This window comes from Littorina saxatilis, linkage group LG6, assembly GCF_037325665.1.
Source record: "Littorina saxatilis isolate snail1 linkage group LG6, US_GU_Lsax_2.0, whole genome shotgun sequence".
Classification (NCBI taxonomy): Eukaryota; Metazoa; Mollusca; class Gastropoda; order Littorinimorpha; family Littorinidae; genus Littorina; species Littorina saxatilis.
In genome coordinates, this window is record NC_090250.1 from 17,034,072 (window position 1) to 17,052,987 (window position 18,916).

The following is an 18,916-nucleotide window of genomic DNA, read 5'->3' on the forward strand; positions in this document are numbered from 1 at the left end:
AAACACCTTTTCATTTAAACACTCACCGCTTGACAGAGCGAGCAATTTTCAAAGAATTTATTTTTGCGTGGTTTATCGTGAACCCTGAGCCATCGTGAACCCGTGTGATCCACTTTCCTTTTTTTCACAATGTAGTCGTCAGTTTGTGATTTCAATGCGACTCGCTGTAAGCTTATCTGCAATAGCACGTTATTATGTACCTCTGAATCTAAACGCAACAAACGGCTGCGAATCACACGAACTCTAGCGATGGCTTTGACTGTTCAAAGGAACTGGCGATAGGCATTTAACCGTCGTCTGCTACGAGAACCACGACCTTGCGTGACCAAGCTTCTGGGCTTTTCTTTTTTCAAACTTTCAAAACTTCGAATTGTACTGATCTTGTCTTGATGAAAAAAGAATTCTTTTATGATTTAAGAATATTTGTGTAACAAGCTGTCAATTTATTATTTAGATTTCAAAAGTTAGGTCTAGCGCCAAAACGCACCGTCCTATTTTGTTATCAGACAATCCGCAAAATTAATTCTTTAAAAATTGCTCGCTCTTCACGTAGGGCACCTGGGATGTTCTCAAGCGGTGAGTGTTTAAACGAAAGGGTGTTTGTACTGTGTGTAAAAGCCTGACAGTATCTGTGATGGTTTACGGGAGGCATACTGTGCCTCTAAAAAAAAAATCCTACCCGCACAGAAGGCAGCAAAGCAGATAATGTTTGGTATGTGTCCAAGCGGAGAGCTGGTGTTATTTTGTGCAAAAAGCTAGCCTGGTCAGATTTGAGATGGTGACCCGACATTTTTTCACGGGAATAACTGTGCTTTTAAGTTGTATCGGGTTTTCTGCACCACCGTGGCTCCGCGGGGAGAAATAACAGTTGCTGCACTCTGCTGATTTGATTTGCCATTGTGTTTTTTTTGTTTTTAAGTTGTATTGGTTTTTCTGGCACGACTGCGGAGAAAAGCTTGATGAAAAGCAGAGGGGGTTTGCGTTTTATGTTCTGATTGTTTGCTGTGTGTTTGTTTGTTTGATGATTCCCGTGCTATATATGTGTGTTTGACTGTTTTGCATTTGGGCATTCTTCAGTCGAGACGGTATGGAGCCATCGTAGGCGAGATGAATGTGTGCGTGTGCGTGTGTGTGTGTGTGTGTGTGTGTGTGTGTGTGTGTGTGTGTATGTGTGTGCTTGGGGGGGACTGTGTGTGAGTTTGTATGCGTGTGTACGTGTGTGTATCGGTATTGTTTGTTTGTTTGTTTGTTTGTTTGTTTTTGTTTGTTTTGTTTGCTTGTTTTTATCTGTGTTTCTTGATTTCCGTTGTGGTTTTTTTCTCGTGATTTTTGTTCTTACTTCTTTGCTTGCATATATATATAAATATATATATATATATATATTGTAATCACTCCGTATGTCTCCTATTTCTTAAATATTGGCTTTTTCCCCAATGTGTGTGTGTGTGTGTGTGTGTGTGTGTGTGTGTGTGTGTGTGTGTGTGTGTGTGTGTGTGTGTGTGTGTGTGTGTGTGTGTGTGTGTGTGTGGTTTTTTTTTTAATTGGACCCTGTTAAACTTGAAACAACGATTTAGAACTTGATGCATTTATCATTTTTATATCGACACGTTGTTTCCAATGTTCACCATATCCGATTTTGGCATGAATGATAAAGCATTTTCTGTGTGTTGCAGATTTTGAAAACTTGGACCCTGACACTGAGGTGACAGACTGGGACAGGAAACTCACGCTTCACGCAATCAGGACGATTTCTCCTGGGTCTTTAAAGTTGGTTTCTGTTGGATTTTTGGACACCCTCCACGCTACATTGTGGAATTGGCATTTTTAATTTAGCTGCATTTTACCGGTTCAGTTCGTCTTAATTTCAACAGCGTTGTTTTCCGACGGCAGATTCCTGTGAGTTTATTTATTATTGATATAACGATGAATAAAAACTGACTGTGCAAGAAAAAGAAGAAAGAAAAGGAAAAAACTACAACAACAACAATAAACAACAAAAACTTTGTGTCGTATTGCACTTAACCTAGAGCAACTGTGACGCTAGTAACGTGTATGGCCAGTTTGGTTCGTGGTCTATCTGACATAAAAGAGGCCTATGGGGACCCTATCTGGATATCTTTCGTCCTCATTCGTCTACCGAAGCTAATTCCGGCTATCGTCTCCTTCACTGACGAGGTCATTTAAGTGCGGAGAACCTTTGACACCAAAGGCAACCGAAGCCAATTTTCATGCAACTTTCGATTTTGGAGTCCGCTTCGAAAACTGAAACCAGGTTTAGAACCGATTTTTCTGCGTCGTCGTGGAAGCTCCCTCGCTATTTGTTCTGTCTTTAGTCTGAAGAGATCAAGGCTATAGAGTATGGTCATTTCAAACGCTTTGTGATTTCTCCAATTTGAAAGACGTTTTTGAACTCAAAGAAAAACAATTCTGGACTATCATCTTGAGAGTCAAGGAAAGTGTGAGCGCGACAACAAAGTGCTTATAATGGTTCAGATGATATACTTGTACTGTCTTTGCGACTCAGTCCCAAGTGTTTTTTAATGGAAAACAACAAGAACATTTGAGAGATCGGGCTTGATCAGAGTATCTACAATCATGAACGTGTTGGAAATAAACGAAGTGAAGATAATAAACTTGACTTGACTTGGCTTGAAATGTTCCACTAGTATTGATGCCAGAGTAAGATTTGTCAACAACGAATCTTATAAGCTCCGTTTGAAAATTAAGCCACAACGAACAGTGTCCTCATTCCAAGTCCGTACAACAGAAATAATGATGGGGCCCTGATAATTTGCCTGTGTCTCACACTCTTAATACAAGTGTTCCACTTCTGAACACGCTGACTGTAACCAGTTTTTAACACAGTGTAAAATGTAAAGAAGTCTGGTACACGGAAAACACAGTGTGTTCCAATGTGAACACTACATCATTTTACTAAGTGTTAGGTTTAAAACACATTGTGATAACCTAAGTACTGATAATGGTTCCATGAAATTTAGAGTGCATAGTCTCTGTCTCCAGAACCGCTCCTCGGCAAAACATTGTGTCCAACCTTATTATAGAGAGCTGTGTATTGTCGTCTGCATAGATCTGTTTTCGGTCAGTAAAGACCCTAAATTCAAATCAAGGCAAACAACTTTGCCACGTTACCGGAGTTAGTGCGAGAGAAAGTGCCTTCCATCATCAGTTCACCAAGGATCATGAATGTGACGTCACGCTACACCACCACGCCCATCCTGACGTCACGCAAGAACATAGAGTGGGACGTCTCACGATTGGAGGGAGGGGAGGAGCTGGCGTGGTGGGCGTGGCTTTTCGTGGAAGTGGGCGTGGCCACGGTGATCGTCATCGGTGACGTCTCGCTGCTGATGCTGTTCTTCACGCGCAAGCTGCTGGGACAGTCCACCAACATCCTCGTATTCTCCGTGGCTGTGGCCGACCTCATGGCTGGGATAATGGTCTTGCCTCTCGATGTTCTCCAGGTGAGCTAACTATCTGTCTGTGTGTCTGTGTGTCTGTGTGTCTGTCTGCGTGTCTGTGTGTCTGTCTGCTTGTCTGTGTGTCTGTCTGTCTCTCCAACACCCTAGCCTTCTCGATGGCCGTGGCCGACTTCATGGCTGGGCTAATAGTCTTGTCTCTCGATGTTCTCCAAGTGAGCGTCCAGTCTCTATGTCTGTGTGTCTTTGATGAGAGTAGCTCAGGTGGTAGAGCACTTGACTTGTGATCCTAGGGTTACGGGTTCGAATACTGGCCGGGACGGACACGGGTCAACTTTATGTGCAGACTCAGAGACGGTATCGATGCCTTACCCCCCTTGGCGTCGTGTGCTGCTTCCAGACGTTTTGGGCGGAATGTCTTTCTCTGTCTATCTGTGTGTGTGTGTCTCTGTGTTGAAGATTGTTCTCTAACGGGTCTACAGGATGTCTGTATATATTCTTTTATCGTGTCTGTTTATCTGTCTTTTCCTTTGATCACATGGGGCGGGGATGTAGCTCAGTCGGTAGCGCGCTGGATTTGTATTCAGTTGGCCGCTGTCAGCGTGAGTTCAAACCCACGTTCGGCGGAAATTTATTTCTCAGAGTCAACTTTGTGTGCAGACTCTCTTCGGTGTCCGAACACCCCCCCCCCCCCCCGTGTACACTACATTGGGGTGTGCACGTTAAAGATCTCACGATTGACAAAAGGGTCTTTCCTGGCAAAATTGCTTAGGCACAGTTAATAATTGTCTACCCATACCCGTGTGACAGGGAATAATAGGCCGTGAAAGGTAAATATGCGCCGAAATGGCTGCAATCTACTGGCCGTATAAAATTTCATCTCACACGGCATCATTGCAGAGCGCCTAGAACTGTACCCACGGAATATGCGCGATATAAGCCTCACATTGATTGATTGATTGAGATGAGTTCTTCTTTTTTTGTTGTAAATATATATGTATGACAGGGTTCTTTGTGGTGCCTCAAAGATGCTTAATCCCTTTGAAGTGGGGCTCCTTTTTGTTTAAACTTGTTATTGATTTGGCGAAGTCGACTTCGTAACGTGCACTTGACGAAGCTCGCTGCAAGAAGCTTTGGCACTGGTATTTTCGGTTTGTTTGTTTGTTTGTTTGTTCGTTCATGGGCTGAAACTCCCACGGCTTTTACGTGTATGACCGTTTTTACCCCGCCATTTAGGCAGCCATACGCCGCTTTCGGAGGAAGCATGCTGGGTATTTTCGTGTTTCTATAACCCACCGAACTCTGACATGGATTACAGGATCTTTTTCGTGCGCACTTGGTCTTGTGCTTGCGTGTACACACGGGGGTGTTCAGACACCGAGGAGAGTCTGCACACAAAGTTGAGAAGTATTTTCGGTAAAGAGGCTTCGCAAAGTAAACGTCAGGCTCCATCCGCGCTTTACATATTAACTATGAATAAAACTCTATAATATATATAATATATAAAATATAAACTCTAGTTTAACATTGAACTCATATAAACATTATTGTCAGTAAGTACTGGTGTCACATGACTGATGTGAACCAGTTGATTGGCTAATGGCGATGCGCTAAAACTGTTAGCGCACTCTTGGAGTGCGCTAACTTTTCCACAGAGCGTATTCTGATCTTCCGCCCTTTGCCTAAGCGAGACTGTACTCTCATCCTCAGAATTAATTAATGACATGTAGCTTATATTCTCCACAATACCAAAATACCATAAATTTCCTGCTTCTCAATTAAAGCAGAAGTGTTTTTTTTCTGACAGATTGCATGTTCCTGTGCCACAGTTGCCACTGATCTAAAAATAGAACCCGCTGTGTCTAATTTTTCAGTTTCGACTTGCGAGGAATCTTCTCATAATTATGCCGTAGCTTATTATCCACATTACCAAATGATGAGTTAGTATACAATCCCCAGCAGCTAACAGAAAACAAGTGTTATTCCGATAACGTACCAGCTAGAGCATTTGAAATATATACGTAGCGGACTAGATTACACTGAAATACGACTGCATCAGTTCAGTAAATGAATAGTTTCCGAATTATTATTTCAAGGCAAGAACAATCGGAATCGAAAACGTGTAGGGTTTAGAACGTCCGTACCATATATACGACTTATTACCAGCCTGCCTCATGCGTGCAGACTCAGTGCAACGTGACGAGCAGTTTTTGTTTTTGTCTCAGTAACTTAAATTATATAAACCTTGACATAAAAAGAAACATAGAACACAAAACTTAAGGCAGCATAGCATGCACTTTGTAACAATATCGTCTTGTCTTTTGTTTCGCGCAGAGAACGTTGAACGAGACCTCAGGCTACATGTGCGAGAGCTATCTGATCACACACTCATCTCTTGTCTTTTCCCCAACAGAGAACGTTGAGCCAGACCTCAGGCTACATGTGCAAGAGCTATCTGACCACACACTCATCTCTTGTCTTTTCCCCAACAGAGAACGTTGAGCCAGACCTCAGGCTACATGTGCAAGAGCTATCTGATCACACACTCATCTCTTGTCTTTTCCCCAACAGAGAACGTTGAGCGAGACGTCTGGCTACATGTGCAAGAGCTACTTCTACTTCAGCAACGTGTCCAAGACGGCCATGGTCTACACTGTCACCATGCTGGCCTTGGAACGCATCATGGCTGCCCTCAGCACCACCAACCGCATCCTCTCTCCAGGCCGGTGTCTCTTCTTCTCAAGCCTCACCTGGTTCTTCGCCGCGGCCTACAACATCTGGTCCGTGGTTCTCTACGACACCAGACTCGTTGGGCAGCTTCACGAGCTTAAAGGCGACCTTGCGGAGGATGTTCGTAAAGGTGCCTCGATTTTCGTCAAATTTAGTGACATTTTCCCCGATTACAAGAAGCATTATTCTCGATTTTGGTGAAATTTTAGTGACATTTTCCTCCCCGATCGTAAGACGCATTAAACATTTTTTTGGTGAAATTTAGTAACATTTTCCCCTATCGCAAGACACATGAACTCGGTTTGTGTGAAATTTGGTGACATTTTTACCCGATCACAAGATGCTTTAACCTCGATTTTTGTGAAATTTTAGTGACATTTTGCCCGATCACAATTAAGACGCCTTAACCTCGACTTTATTTGTGCGATTTAGAGACATTTTCCCCGACCACAAATTGAATAATGTTGTGCCAAACGTTATGGGTGTTATGGTGTCTTGTTTGTTGTGAATGTAATTATATCATGTCGGTTTACCATTTACATCAGAAATGTGTATTTACAAAGAAATGTTAGAATATATTAAAAATGTGTGGCAGTATTACACATTGTTTTTTTTTTTAAACAACTGAATAACGTTTTGTTTCAACCAAGGCGCCGTGGCCTGGGGAGTGAGGGGAGGCGTCATCGCGGCCAACTTCAGCTCCCACGTCTGCTTCGCATCCACCAGGTTCCAGACGCTGGTGCAGATCTTCGTGGTGCTGGACTTCTTCGTCACCTTCCTCTTCCCCGTGGTGGGGTCGGTGGTGCTCTTCACTGTCTTCTGGAAGGGGAGGGAGGCTCTCCGCCAGCCCGGGAGGCCCTACAGGTCGTCCACCTCGGTCATCATCTTCACCTTCGCTCTGCTCGTCAGCTTCGTGCTGTGTCACTTCCCGCTGGAGGTCGTCGCGCTGCACGTGCAGTCGCATGACGTCAGCGCGCACCAGGACGAGTTTCTGGCCTACAAGGTCTGCCAGCTCATGTCCTTCACACGCGGCTTCTGGGACGTGTTCATCTTCGGGGTGTTCAGGCACTACGTGTGCCGAAAGGAACGAGCCCTGGCCGTGTTCAGAGGCAGCGCTGAAGGTCGAGGTGGTAGTGGTACCAGCGGAGGAGGTGGTGGTGGTGGGATAGAGGGTGGAGGGGAGAACGAACCTGTCGCTTCTCGTACGGCGTGTTTGGCTCTGCCCAACGTTGGCGCCCGTCCGTCCGTGAGTTTACTGGACAGCGACATGGAAGTGACCATGACGCCGCATCGGTCAAGTACTAGTGACCATGAGCAGTAGTGCGTGCTTTGTGCTCAAACATATATTTTATTAAGTAATTATAGGTTGACATATAATTATTGGAACAACAGACTAATTCGCGTGGAGCCACACCCCAAGCTATGTTATTTTAATTGCGGCCTTGAATGTACACCTTAACAGGTGTAATTTTGCAGAGGTGCTGTCCAGATTAGAATAATTCTATTAACCTTACAGAGAAGATCATAATTATTGTGTGTGTGTGCTTCATGGTGGTTTTGCCTTTCAACACATGTGCTTTCTACACGCTAGTCAACGAGTTTAGGTGTAGCACGACGTCGGTAAAATACATCTACAAGTGTCTAATAGTGTACAGTGTACCGAGATCATGCGGTGGCTTTGCCTTTTATTCCGTCAGATGCGTTTTCCATACACTATCATGGTTGACATGTAATCGTAACATATTACCCCAATACAAGGACTTGTGATTGGTACTGCACGGCCTTGCTGTATTTCGAGTGTGAACACGACTTTTTCCCGCATGGGAACCTGTGCCATGTCGTCCGCTGGCTGATCAAAAGAACTTGATATCGATAGAAAATATGATGACCAGTCGCTATTGAAACTCTTCAAGAATTTAGCCCCTGTGACAAGATAAGGCAATTGACACTCGTCCAAAACCATTGTTTTTTAAGTGATTAATTACTTATTAGTCATACTGATGATTAAGACTCAGTGATCTTTGAGTCATATCGATCTGTTTAGTGAACTACCGTCTACCCAAAGTCAGTATGGGTGCACTGGGCAGTGGCCAGAGTTTGACTGTAGCCTGGCTCACACACTGACCTTTGTCCAGTTTCAGTGACCGTGACCTTGCAGTTTGGTTTCTCGGGCTGAGATGTACGATGCGAAAGTGGGTGCCACCCGAGCGGACGAGAAAAAACCGCGGGGTCTGATTTGTTGAAATCACAACTAAACTCTATTTCAACTAATCCAACACCGCGGCTGGCTCCCACCCGCTTTGTAACTTTCTTGTGCACCCTGGCCCTGCACAATGATGCGAAGTGAACACCCCGGGATTCTGAAATGGGTAACCTTTAAATTCGATTATTGGACATATGGACTGTAACATTTTCTCTGATTAAAAAAGCCCTGCCTGCTAGACACAGCTGAATATGTGACTGTAGCGTAACCAGTATCACCAGTAACAATAAATATAACAAGTCTTTATTGTTAATTAAAATGGAAACATTGAAATGGATAATTTTCTTCGACGGATCTAGTGTGCCTGTCAACGAGTTTAAAACACCATTGGTCCTAAGAGGACACACACACGCACATACACATACACACACACACACACACACACACACACACACACACACAGACAGACACACACACACACACACACACACACACACACACGTGCAAGCACACACACACGCACACGCACACACATACACACACGCACGCTCGCATTGACAAACTAAAAATATAAAGGTCATTAAGCCTCAAGCCTATTTTTCCTGATTTCGAAACACTCTCAGCTGTCATCCCTGAAGTGCGGCTTGAAGAGGAACAGACACACTCACCCTTCATTCTAAGTGACATACAGCTAGATAATTATTACATGTGGAGACTTGTAACAAATTACTGGACATCGATCTTTATTCTGTGCAGTACGCAGCCTAATACATTAAAACCTCCCACCAACGACCTTGAAAATGTCGTTAAAAGGAGGGGTAATAAGGTGAAAGTAGCTATTGACCCTTTGTTGGTGGGTCGGTCGCCTGAAAAAGGAGGGCGTCGCCGTTCGGAGGTTAGTTGCAGTGTAAAAGGCATCCGTGCCCAGAAAACTGGTCGGCAAACGGAGGGGGTCGTTTTTAGGAGGGGTCGTTATGGGAGGTTCCACTGTTCCACAAAGAGAGAGTGATGTCCCTAGCCCCAATCGAGAAACATTTTACCTCGGCTTTGCCTTTGCCTTGCTGGTGGATTTGAAATCAGTCAAGAATTTCTGCAGATCGCAGTTCCAGCCTGCACAGAAAGATCAATCGTTCAGTCTGCGGTATAATTATCGCCTACGGAAGTATGTCAGGACAGGAGTATATTAAATTGTCGTCTAGAGGCGCTGTTAATTGGACTGATGTATCTATGTCGTGCCAAAAGCGGGAAGTATTTTGAAATACGATATAGTCAAGCTGCTTAAATCATGGACCAGACAGCCAACTGTCTGCAGTGTGAAGCGACATACTTTTTGGATATCAGATGGCTCCGTGTTCTGCGATGAATATTGTGGCTAAATCAGCTAGTGCTCTTTAACTCATCATAATGATACAACTTTGCAATGTAACAACAGTCGTGTGAGTACAAATTTGCAACAACCTTGAGGCGTATGGGGATAATAGTAGTCAACAGGCTACATATTTAATGTTTAATTTGGAACTCTGGCTTGAGTACGGAATGATGTTTCCAAATGTTTCCCTTGTCAATATGGAATGAATCAATCAATCAATATGAGGCTTATATCGCGCGTATTCCGTGGGTACAGTTCTAAGCGCAGGGATTTAAAAAAAAAATTAACTTTTTTTTTATGCAATTTATATCGCGCACAGATTCAAGGCGCAGGGATTTATTTATGCCGTGTGAGATGGAATTTTTTTTTACACAATACATCACGCATTCACATCGGCCAGCAGATCGCAGCCATTTCGGCGCATATCCTACTTTTCACGGCCTATTATTCCAAGTCACACGGGTATTTTGGTGGACATTTTTTATCTATGCCTATACAATTTTGCCAGGAAAGACCCTTTTGTCAATCGTGGGATCTTTAACGTGCACACCCCAATGTAGTGTACAACGAAGGGACCTCGGTTTTTCGTCTCATCCGAAAGACTAGCACTTGAACCCACCACCTAGGTTAGGAAATGGGGGAGAAAATTGCTAACGCCCTGACCCAGGGTCGAACTCGCAACCTCTCGCTTCCGAGCGCAAGTGCGTTACCACTCGGCCACCCAGTCCGAATACGAATCAGCAACACTTGCACAGAGTAAGTGTTAAGATCAAGGCAAGCACTTTTAAGTAACATGTACAGTTGTCGCGTAAAATAAAAAGTGTGTGACGGGGATGTATTTTAGATAAACCAAATGTCCTAGATGTTTGAGAATAACCCATGAAGTAACGTCTGTTGAATGTTAGCTTCCGCATGTGCTAAAAAAACACACACCAACCAACCAACCAACCAACCAACCAACCAACCAACCAACCAACCAACCAACCAATCCTGGCAAGATATGAAAAGAGGATACATGTGTTTATCAAGACTGACCCAATTGTTGTTTTTGTGTATTCACCTTACAAATGTCACCATGTGGTTGAGTTTTTGGCTCACCTGAGTTATCAATGAGTCATAGTAATGAGCAGTGTTCGTCTGTACGGACGTCCGTCCGTTCGTCCGTCCGTGAAAAAAACCCACCTGAATAATGACGTCTTCTTAGATGTTTTTGAAACTAAAACTTTGAAACTACACATTTCTGGGGTTTGATGATTTTCAGGCATGACCCAAGTCTAGTTGGCTCTCGTAAAGTTTCAAGGTCACAGCCGGGCCAAGTTAGGGTCATTGAAAGATTACACACTTCTAGAGTTTGATTACCTCGAGACATGACAAAAATCTGTCAAATTTAAAGGTCATAGTAGAGTCATATTCTGGCACAAAAATGGAAAATTATCAATTTCTTGAACGTTTTTGAAAGCTGGAACGTTGAAATTTCACACACTTCCAGGATTTAATTACCTCCAGAACTGTTTGACCCTAGTCGTATTTTAGGATCAGAGAGCGGTATATGATAATTTTCTTCAATGCTTTTAAAGCAAGAGCTTACACATTGCACATACACACATTGTTTAATAGCCTTAAAACATAACTTAAGTCTGCTTGAATTGCCTCGAGTTTCAAGGTCATCACAGGGCCAAGTTTAGGTAAAAAAGAAAAAATATATTGTAATTTTCTTGTTCACCTTTGAAGCTTTATTTGTGAAACTAGTCATGCTTCCAAATTTTGACACTCCTGGTAATATGTCCAGGTCACAGTTTTGGTCATAAAAAAGGAAGGAAATTGGCATTTTGTTCAATATCTATGTAGCTAGAACAGCAGTTATTTTGTTTGTGATTCATATTACGAAGGTAATTGATGTGAGCATTTGCTTTTTCTTGTTGTGTTTGTCGGATTGTGCGCATGTCTAAGCTTATATATATATTTATATATGAGAGAGAGTGTTTTACGTGCCAGTGTGTTTACATTGTTTACGCACGTTTGAGACAGAGGATGATTTATATGAGTTTGCTTGTAAACTTGATCCCATCTGAAATATGTATTAAAATCAGCATACAAATATGTATGAGATATTGTTAAAATACAATTATGAATGAAATATCTTATTTCTACAGGGGATTTTATGTTAATTGTGTCTATATTATAATCGTCGAAACTAAACTCTAACTATCTGTCTTTCAGTCCCTTTGCCTATCTGTCTGTCTGTCTGTTTGTCTGTCTGTCTGTCTATCTGGCTGGCTGTCTGTCTGGCTGGCTGTCTGTCTCTCTGTTTATGTCTCTCTGTTCATCTCTCTCTCCCTCTTTATCTTTTTCTCTCCCCCCCCCCCTCTTTTTCATTCTCGCTCTCTCTGTCTCTGTCTCTCTCTGTCTGTCTCTGTCTGTCTCTCTCTGTCTCTGTGTCTCTGTCTCTGACTGTCTCTGTCTCTGTCTCTCTCTGTCTCTGTCTCTGTCTCTGTATCTATCTGTCTCTCTCTGTGTCTCTCTCTCTCTGTCTCTCTCTGTCTCTGTCTCTGTTTCTGTCTCTGTCTCTCTCTGCCTCTCTCTGTCTCTCTGTCTCTGTCTCTGTCTCTCTCTATCTCTCTCTCTCTCTCTCTCTCTCTCTCTCTCTCTCTCTCTCTCTCTCTCTCTCTCTCTCTCTCTCTCTCTCTCTCTTTCTGACACAATTTGCGAGAGCCATGTATTGCACATATACAAAATTCCACACAGCGAGCAAAAACATTCAGGTTGTTAAAGGCAGAGTAAGCCTCCCGTAAACCATCACAGATACGGTCAGGCTTTTACACACAGTACAAACACCATTTCATTTAAACACTCACCAATTGAGAACATCCTAGGTGCCCTCCGTAAAGAGCGAACAATTTTCAAAGAATTTATTTTTGCGTGGTTTATCTTACCCCTGAGCCATCGTGAACCCGTGTGATACAGTTTTCCCTTTTCACAATGCAGTCGTCATAGTTAGTCATTTGAATGCGACTCGACGTGAGCTTATCTACAATAGCGCGTTTTTTTATGCACGAAACAACGGCTGTGGTTCACAAGAACTCTAGCGATGGCTTTTGACTGTTGAGAGGAACGGCGATTTGCACTGATAAACCGGCCGTCGTCTGCTACGACCCTTGCGTGACCCTGCTTCCGGGCTTTTCTTTTTTTTAAACTTTCACAACTTCGAATTGTTCTGATCTTGTCTTGATGAAAAACGAATTCTTTTATGATTAAAGAATGTTTGTGTAACAAGCTGTCAATTTATTATTTAGATTTTAAAAGTTAGGTCTAGCGCAAAAACGAGGCGCCGTTGTTGTTAACGGAACAAGTCTACGAAAATAAATTCTTTGAAAATGTCTCACGCTCGACAGAAAGCAGCCAGGATGTTCCCGTTCGGTGAGCGTTCAAATGGAAGTATGCTTGTACTGTATTTAGACGCTCGGGGAGCTCTGTGATGGTTTACGGGAGGCTTACTGTGCCTTTAACTGTTTGCACGTGCTCAAGTGAAAGCATTTTGTTATCCTACGAAAAATAATGTGCAGATGTTAGGTGATGTACGTACGCATATAATCGCTTACAAAAAGAAGGAACTTTTTAACCGAATCAAAGATAAAACTGAGCATGTTGTACAGTAAATTAGAGTCCACTTGCTCAAGGCCGATGCATTTGTGGGTGTAATTGAAAACGGATAAAACAAGGATTATTTCCGGAAAATCCGAGCAAAACTGAAGAAAAAGGAGGAAAGAAATACGACTCAGACCAGTAGGACCAGTTGTTCCTGACGCGCAAATTATTATTATTATTATTATGAACATTTGTGCGCCTAATCTAAATATAGCCCTAGGCGCTTACAAAATATAAAATACATAGTGAACATTATACGAAACACAAATCGACAAGGACTCATACACTCGCAGACAGGCGCACAGCGAGAACGCGACGCACTCACTCATACCAACTACAGGCACATGCATTCTAGACGGAAAAACAGTCGTAAATAAATAAATAAAGTATTGGATACATAAAGTTAGTTGAGAGAATAGAGCTGGAAAGGGAAGAAGAAGAAGAAGGAAAGAGACAGATCAAGGACCAGCAGGAGAGGGTGATGTGTGGTCATTAACGGACTAGTGAGGGAAGAGGTGTGTTTTGAGTGAGGTTTTGAATGATTGCATAGATGTGGAGTGCCTGAGTGAATGCGGGAGTTGGTTCCAGATGGATGGGGCCTGGTAGGAGAAGGTGCGCTGGCCATATGTTTTGGTGCGTGCTGATGGTATCCTAAAAAGGCGGGTGTCTGCGGAGGATCTTAGGGAGCGAGAGGGGGAGTAGACATCAAGAAGGTCAGAAAGATAGCTAGGGGACGATAGATCAAAGTTTCTGAAGCAGAGTGTGGAGATCTTGAACTGAATCCTCTGTTGAACAGGCAGCCAGTGTAGGGTTTGAAGAAGAGGGGTGATGTGGTCATGCTTGGAAGAACGAAAGATGAGGCGGGCGGCATGATTCTGAACACGCTGAAGCTTTTCGATGATGTAGTTGGGAGAGCCAGATAGAATGGAATTGCAATAATCGAGTCGGGATAGGACAAAGGCGCAGAGCAGAGTTTTAGTGGCATCCTCGGTGAGGAGATGACGGATGGAGGAGATGCGGCGGATTTCAAAGAAGCAAGTGCGACAGACATTGGCAACATGCTGATGGAAGGACAGGGACTGGTCAAGAGTGACACCTAGGTTGCGGACAGCAGGAGAAAGAGCAATAGAAGAACCATTGAGATCGACAGACGAGGGAAGAGAAGGATGATTGAGATGTTTTTTAGGAGAGACAAGAATCATTTCGGTTTTCTCCTCATTAAGCTTCAGCTTATTTAGGTCCATCCACGCCTTGAGGTCGGTGATACAAGACTGGGTGGAGGCAATGAGGCGAGGGAGGTCAGAGATAGGTCCAGAGAGATAGAGTTGGTTGTCGTCGGAGAAGCTGTGGTGAGAGAGAAAGTGGTGAGCGGCAATTGAAGGGATGGGTTGGGTGTAAAGGACGAACAAAATAGGCCCCAGGACGGAGCCCTGGGGCACACCGTACTGTAGAGGAGAAGCAGAAGAAGATAGGCCGTTCACAGAGACAGACTGGTAGCGATCGGTGAGATAGGACTGAAACCAAGAAAGGACAGACTGAGAAATGCCAAAAGAGTTTTGAAGGCGGGACAAGAGCACGGCATGATCAATAGTGTCAAATGCCGCGCTCAGGTCCAGCAGAGAGAGAAGGCAGACGTCGTTGTTGTCGAGTGCAGTCAGTATGTCGTTGCTAATTTTCAGTAGAGCGGTTTCCGTCGAGTGTCCAGAGCGATAGGCAGATTGATTGCAGTAGAGAAGGTGGTTGGCTTCAAGATGGTCCAAAAGCTGGGAGAGTACGATTTTTTCTGTTATCAAATAAAGCGTAGAAGTAATGTTTTCACTGTAAATTACCAACGTAGATTAAATTTCCCAGAGGACTGAACAGAAAAGTTACGAGCAACAAAAACCACTAGGTTTTTCGCGAAAGCAGGAGCCTGCAGATTCTTGAGATTTTTCAACGACTTGCATTGCGTGAATAACAAAGAATGCTATCACGTTATCATTTACTTTTGTCCGTTTCCATTGGTGCATTAAGTGCTGCCCCAATGGTACACTCGGCAAGATTAGCTGCACTGTTCTACATTTCTTATGTTGATTGTCTCGCTTGTGTCTTCCGAACGAGCTTTGGACAATTAGTCAGATAAGTTTATTTTCTGCATTATAAGTGTTCGTCTGTTTGGATACTTAAAAGACCGCTCCGTCGAAGATCAGTGACTGTAACGTTTTGTTTTGTCACAAATACAAGTTCTAGTACCTTACTTGTTTTTGTATTCTGAATTTTGGAACGTTGGCAGTGTAGTTGGTTTTGGATTTTTACATTTCTAATAGCACCGAACGCCCCCCCCCCTCCCCCACTTCTCAGTCCAGCAAGATTAACTGGGGTGTTCTACTTCTCTTGTGCTTGTATCCTTTCTATATATATATATATATATATATTTTTTACATTTAGTCAAGTTTTGACTAAATGTTTTAACGTAGAGGGGGGAATCGAGACGAGGGTCGTGGTGTATGTGCGTGTGTGTGTGTGTGTGTGTAGAGCGATTCAGACTAAACTACTGGACCAATCTTTATGAAATTTGGCATGAGAGTTCCTGGGTATGAAATCCCCGAACGTTTTTTTTCATTTTTGTGATAAATGTCTTTGATGACGTCATATTTGGCTTTTCGTGAAAGTTGAGGCGGCACTGTCACGCCCTCATTTTTCAACCAAATTGGTTGAAATTTTGGTCAAGTAATCTTCGACGAAGCCCGGACTTCGGTATTGCATTTCAGCTTGGTGGCTTAAAAATTAATTAATGACTTTGGTCATTAAAAATCGGAAAATTGTAAAAAAAAAATAAAAATTTATAAAACGATCCAAATTTACGTTCATCTTATTCTCCATTATTTTCTGATTCCAAAAACATATAAATATGTTATATTTGGATTAAAAACAAGCTCTGAAAATTAAATATATAAAAATTATTATCAAAATTAAATTGTCGAAATCAATTTAAAAACACTTTCATCTTATTCCTTGTCGGTTCCTGATTCCAAAAACATATAGATATGATATGTTTGGATTTAAAAACACGCTCAGAAAGTTAAAACAAAGAGAGGTACAGAAAAGCGTGCTATCCTTCTTAGCGCAACTACTACCCCGCTCTTCTTGTCAATTTCACTGCCTTGGACTGACGATGCTACGAGTATACGGTTTTGCTGAAAAATGGCATTGCGTTCAGTTTCATTCTGTGAGTTCGACAGCTACTTGACTAAATGTTGTATTTTCGCCTTACGCGACTTGTTTTTTACTCAATTCACCAGGGTTGACGGGACTACCAATGTTTAGAAAGGCACACTGTTTTCCGTGTGAAGATTTCAAATCACAATCTCAGATCTGCCCAAATGTTTACATGAGATGAGAGCATCTCTCCATTTGGTCACATACCAAAACTCAACGGTCTTTGTGCAGACTAAGACATTTTAAGAAATACAATTTTAACGATGTCTGGTGGCTTTTTACATTTAGTCAAGCTTTGACTAAATGTTTTAACATATAGAGGGGGAATCGAGACGAGGGTCGTGGTGTGTGTGTGTGTGTGTGTGTGTGTGTGTGTGTGTCTGTCTGTGCGTGTGTGTGTGTGTAGAGCGATTCAGACCATACTACTGGACCGATCTTTATGAAATTTTACATGAGAGTTCCTGGGAATGATATCCCCGGACTTTTTTTTCTTTTTTTTCGATAAATACCTTTGATGACGTCATTTCCGGCTTTTTGTAAAAGTTGAGGCGGCACTGTCACACCCTCATTTTTCAATCAAATTGATAGAAATTTTGCCAAGCAATCTTCTACGAAGGCCGGACTTCGGTATTGCATTTCAGCTTGGTGGCTTAAACATTAATTAATGACTTTGGTCATTACAAATCTGAAAATTGTTAAAAAAATTTAAAAAAATTATAAAACGATCCAAATTTACGTTCATCTTATTCTTTATCATTTTCTGTTTCCAAAAACATATAAATATGTTATAATTATTTGGATTAAAAACAAGCTCTGAAATTTAAAAATATAAAAATTATGATCAAAATTAAATTTTCGAAATCAATTTAAAAACACTTTCATCTTATTCCTTGTCGGTTCCTGATTCCAAAAACATATAGATATGATATGTTTGGATTAAAAACACGCTCAGAAAGTTAAAACGAAGAGAGGTACAGAAAAGCGTACTATCCTTCTCAGCGCAACTACTACCCTGCTCTTCTTGTCAATTTCACTGCCTTTGCCACGAGCGGTGGACTGACGATGCTACGAGTATACGGTCTTGCTGAAAAATTGCATTGCGTTCAGTTTCATTCTGTGAGTTCGACAGCTTGACTAAATGTTGTATTTTCGCCTTACGCGACTTGTTGTTAGATTATTTCAACCCCCCCCCCCCCCCCCCAAAAAAAAAAAAAAAAAAAAATTAACAATTTACCACTCTGATGATTTTAACATATGTGCAACCCCGGCAAGATCTGAGATGTGGAGGCAAACATATCAGAATGGTAACTCTTCCGGATCACGCGGCTAGTTTAATATAGCTATTTAGCGAATTATTATATTATATGATATATGTATCGTAATTTGATTATAATTATCATTGGCATCATTCTGTTGTCTGAAAAAAATGCAAATGTTATTATTCAAGTAAAACAAAAGTTGCTGGTTTCCTGCAAACACGATAATGAAATTATCAAAACTAGACGCGTGTCCACCAATAAATCAACAATACTTGATTCTCTATGGACAGAGACCTGCGGCATTTTTCGTGCATTTGTTTAATTTCCTAAATGTGGAAGTATTGATTTTTTATTGACACAAAACAGCATCCGAAGCTGTGAAATGTATTCAGCAGAGCATTCATGTAAAACGCTTTTATCCCGTTTTTCCAAACAGCATCATCATCAGATCAATTTCTGTTTGCATGTTTGCTACATGTTCGCCACAGGATAGCCAATCGGGAATTGTTAATTACTCTTTCGCAATTGATATTAATAACACTTGTTTTATGTTCTCCCTAGCCTATTCTGAAGAGAGAGGAAAAACACACATTAAAACAGGAAAATGCTCTTTCCAAAATTACCATGGTAATTGTATTTCTATTGATATTAAATTCTTATTCCCTCGTGGCATTTAAGTGATCTTTGCGACATGGACTTGATGGTTTTCACCTATGTCAGCATTTTCCCGCAAGCATGTAAGCATGTGCGCACGTACTCACAGACACAAACAACCAAGCACGCACTAACGCACGCGCGCACACACGCACGCGCGCGCACACACATACACACACAGATACAGACACACACACACACGCACGCACGCATACACACACACACACATATATACACACACACACACACACGCACACACACACACACACACACACACACACACACACACACACACACACACACGAACCCCCCACTTCCAAAGCTTCCTTCAAAAAGAGCTTGTGTTCAAACAGGCAGCATGACAACGGAACACCTGCTGCAGACTTGCCCACTACACGATGGCCTCAGAAGCCAGATCTGG

The 18,916-nt window shown here is 42.4% G+C and overlaps 1 protein-coding gene across 1 annotated transcript; it reads left to right on the top strand.

Annotated features, from left to right (window-relative positions):
* The first annotated feature begins 3,198 nt into the window (after positions 1–3,198).
* LOC138969694 (adenosine receptor A3-like) lies at positions 3,199–7,488 on the top strand. Its single transcript, XM_070342553.1, has 3 exons — positions 3,199–3,482; positions 6,009–6,297; positions 6,818–7,488. Exons 1-3 carry the CDS (start codon positions 3,201–3,203, stop codon positions 7,486–7,488), a joined length of 1,242 nt encoding a protein of 413 aa, XP_070198654.1. The 5' UTR covers positions 3,199–3,200.
* Positions 7,489–18,916: the final 11,428 nt, after the last annotated feature.

What these genes read in the sequence shown, in the direction of transcription:
- LOC138969694 (XM_070342553.1), top strand. Translation starts at nt 3,201, where the DNA reads ATGAATGTGACGTCACGCTACACCACCACGCCCATCCTGACGTCACGC. An exon ending in TGCCTCTCGATGTTCTCCAG is followed by an intron (nt 3,483 to 6,008) that starts GTGAGCTAACTA and finishes TTTCCCCAACAG; the next exon opens with AGAACGTTGAGCGAGACGTC. An exon ending in TGCGGAGGATGTTCGTAAAG is followed by an intron (nt 6,298 to 6,817) that starts GTGCCTCGATTT and finishes GTTTCAACCAAG; the next exon opens with GCGCCGTGGCCTGGGGAGTG.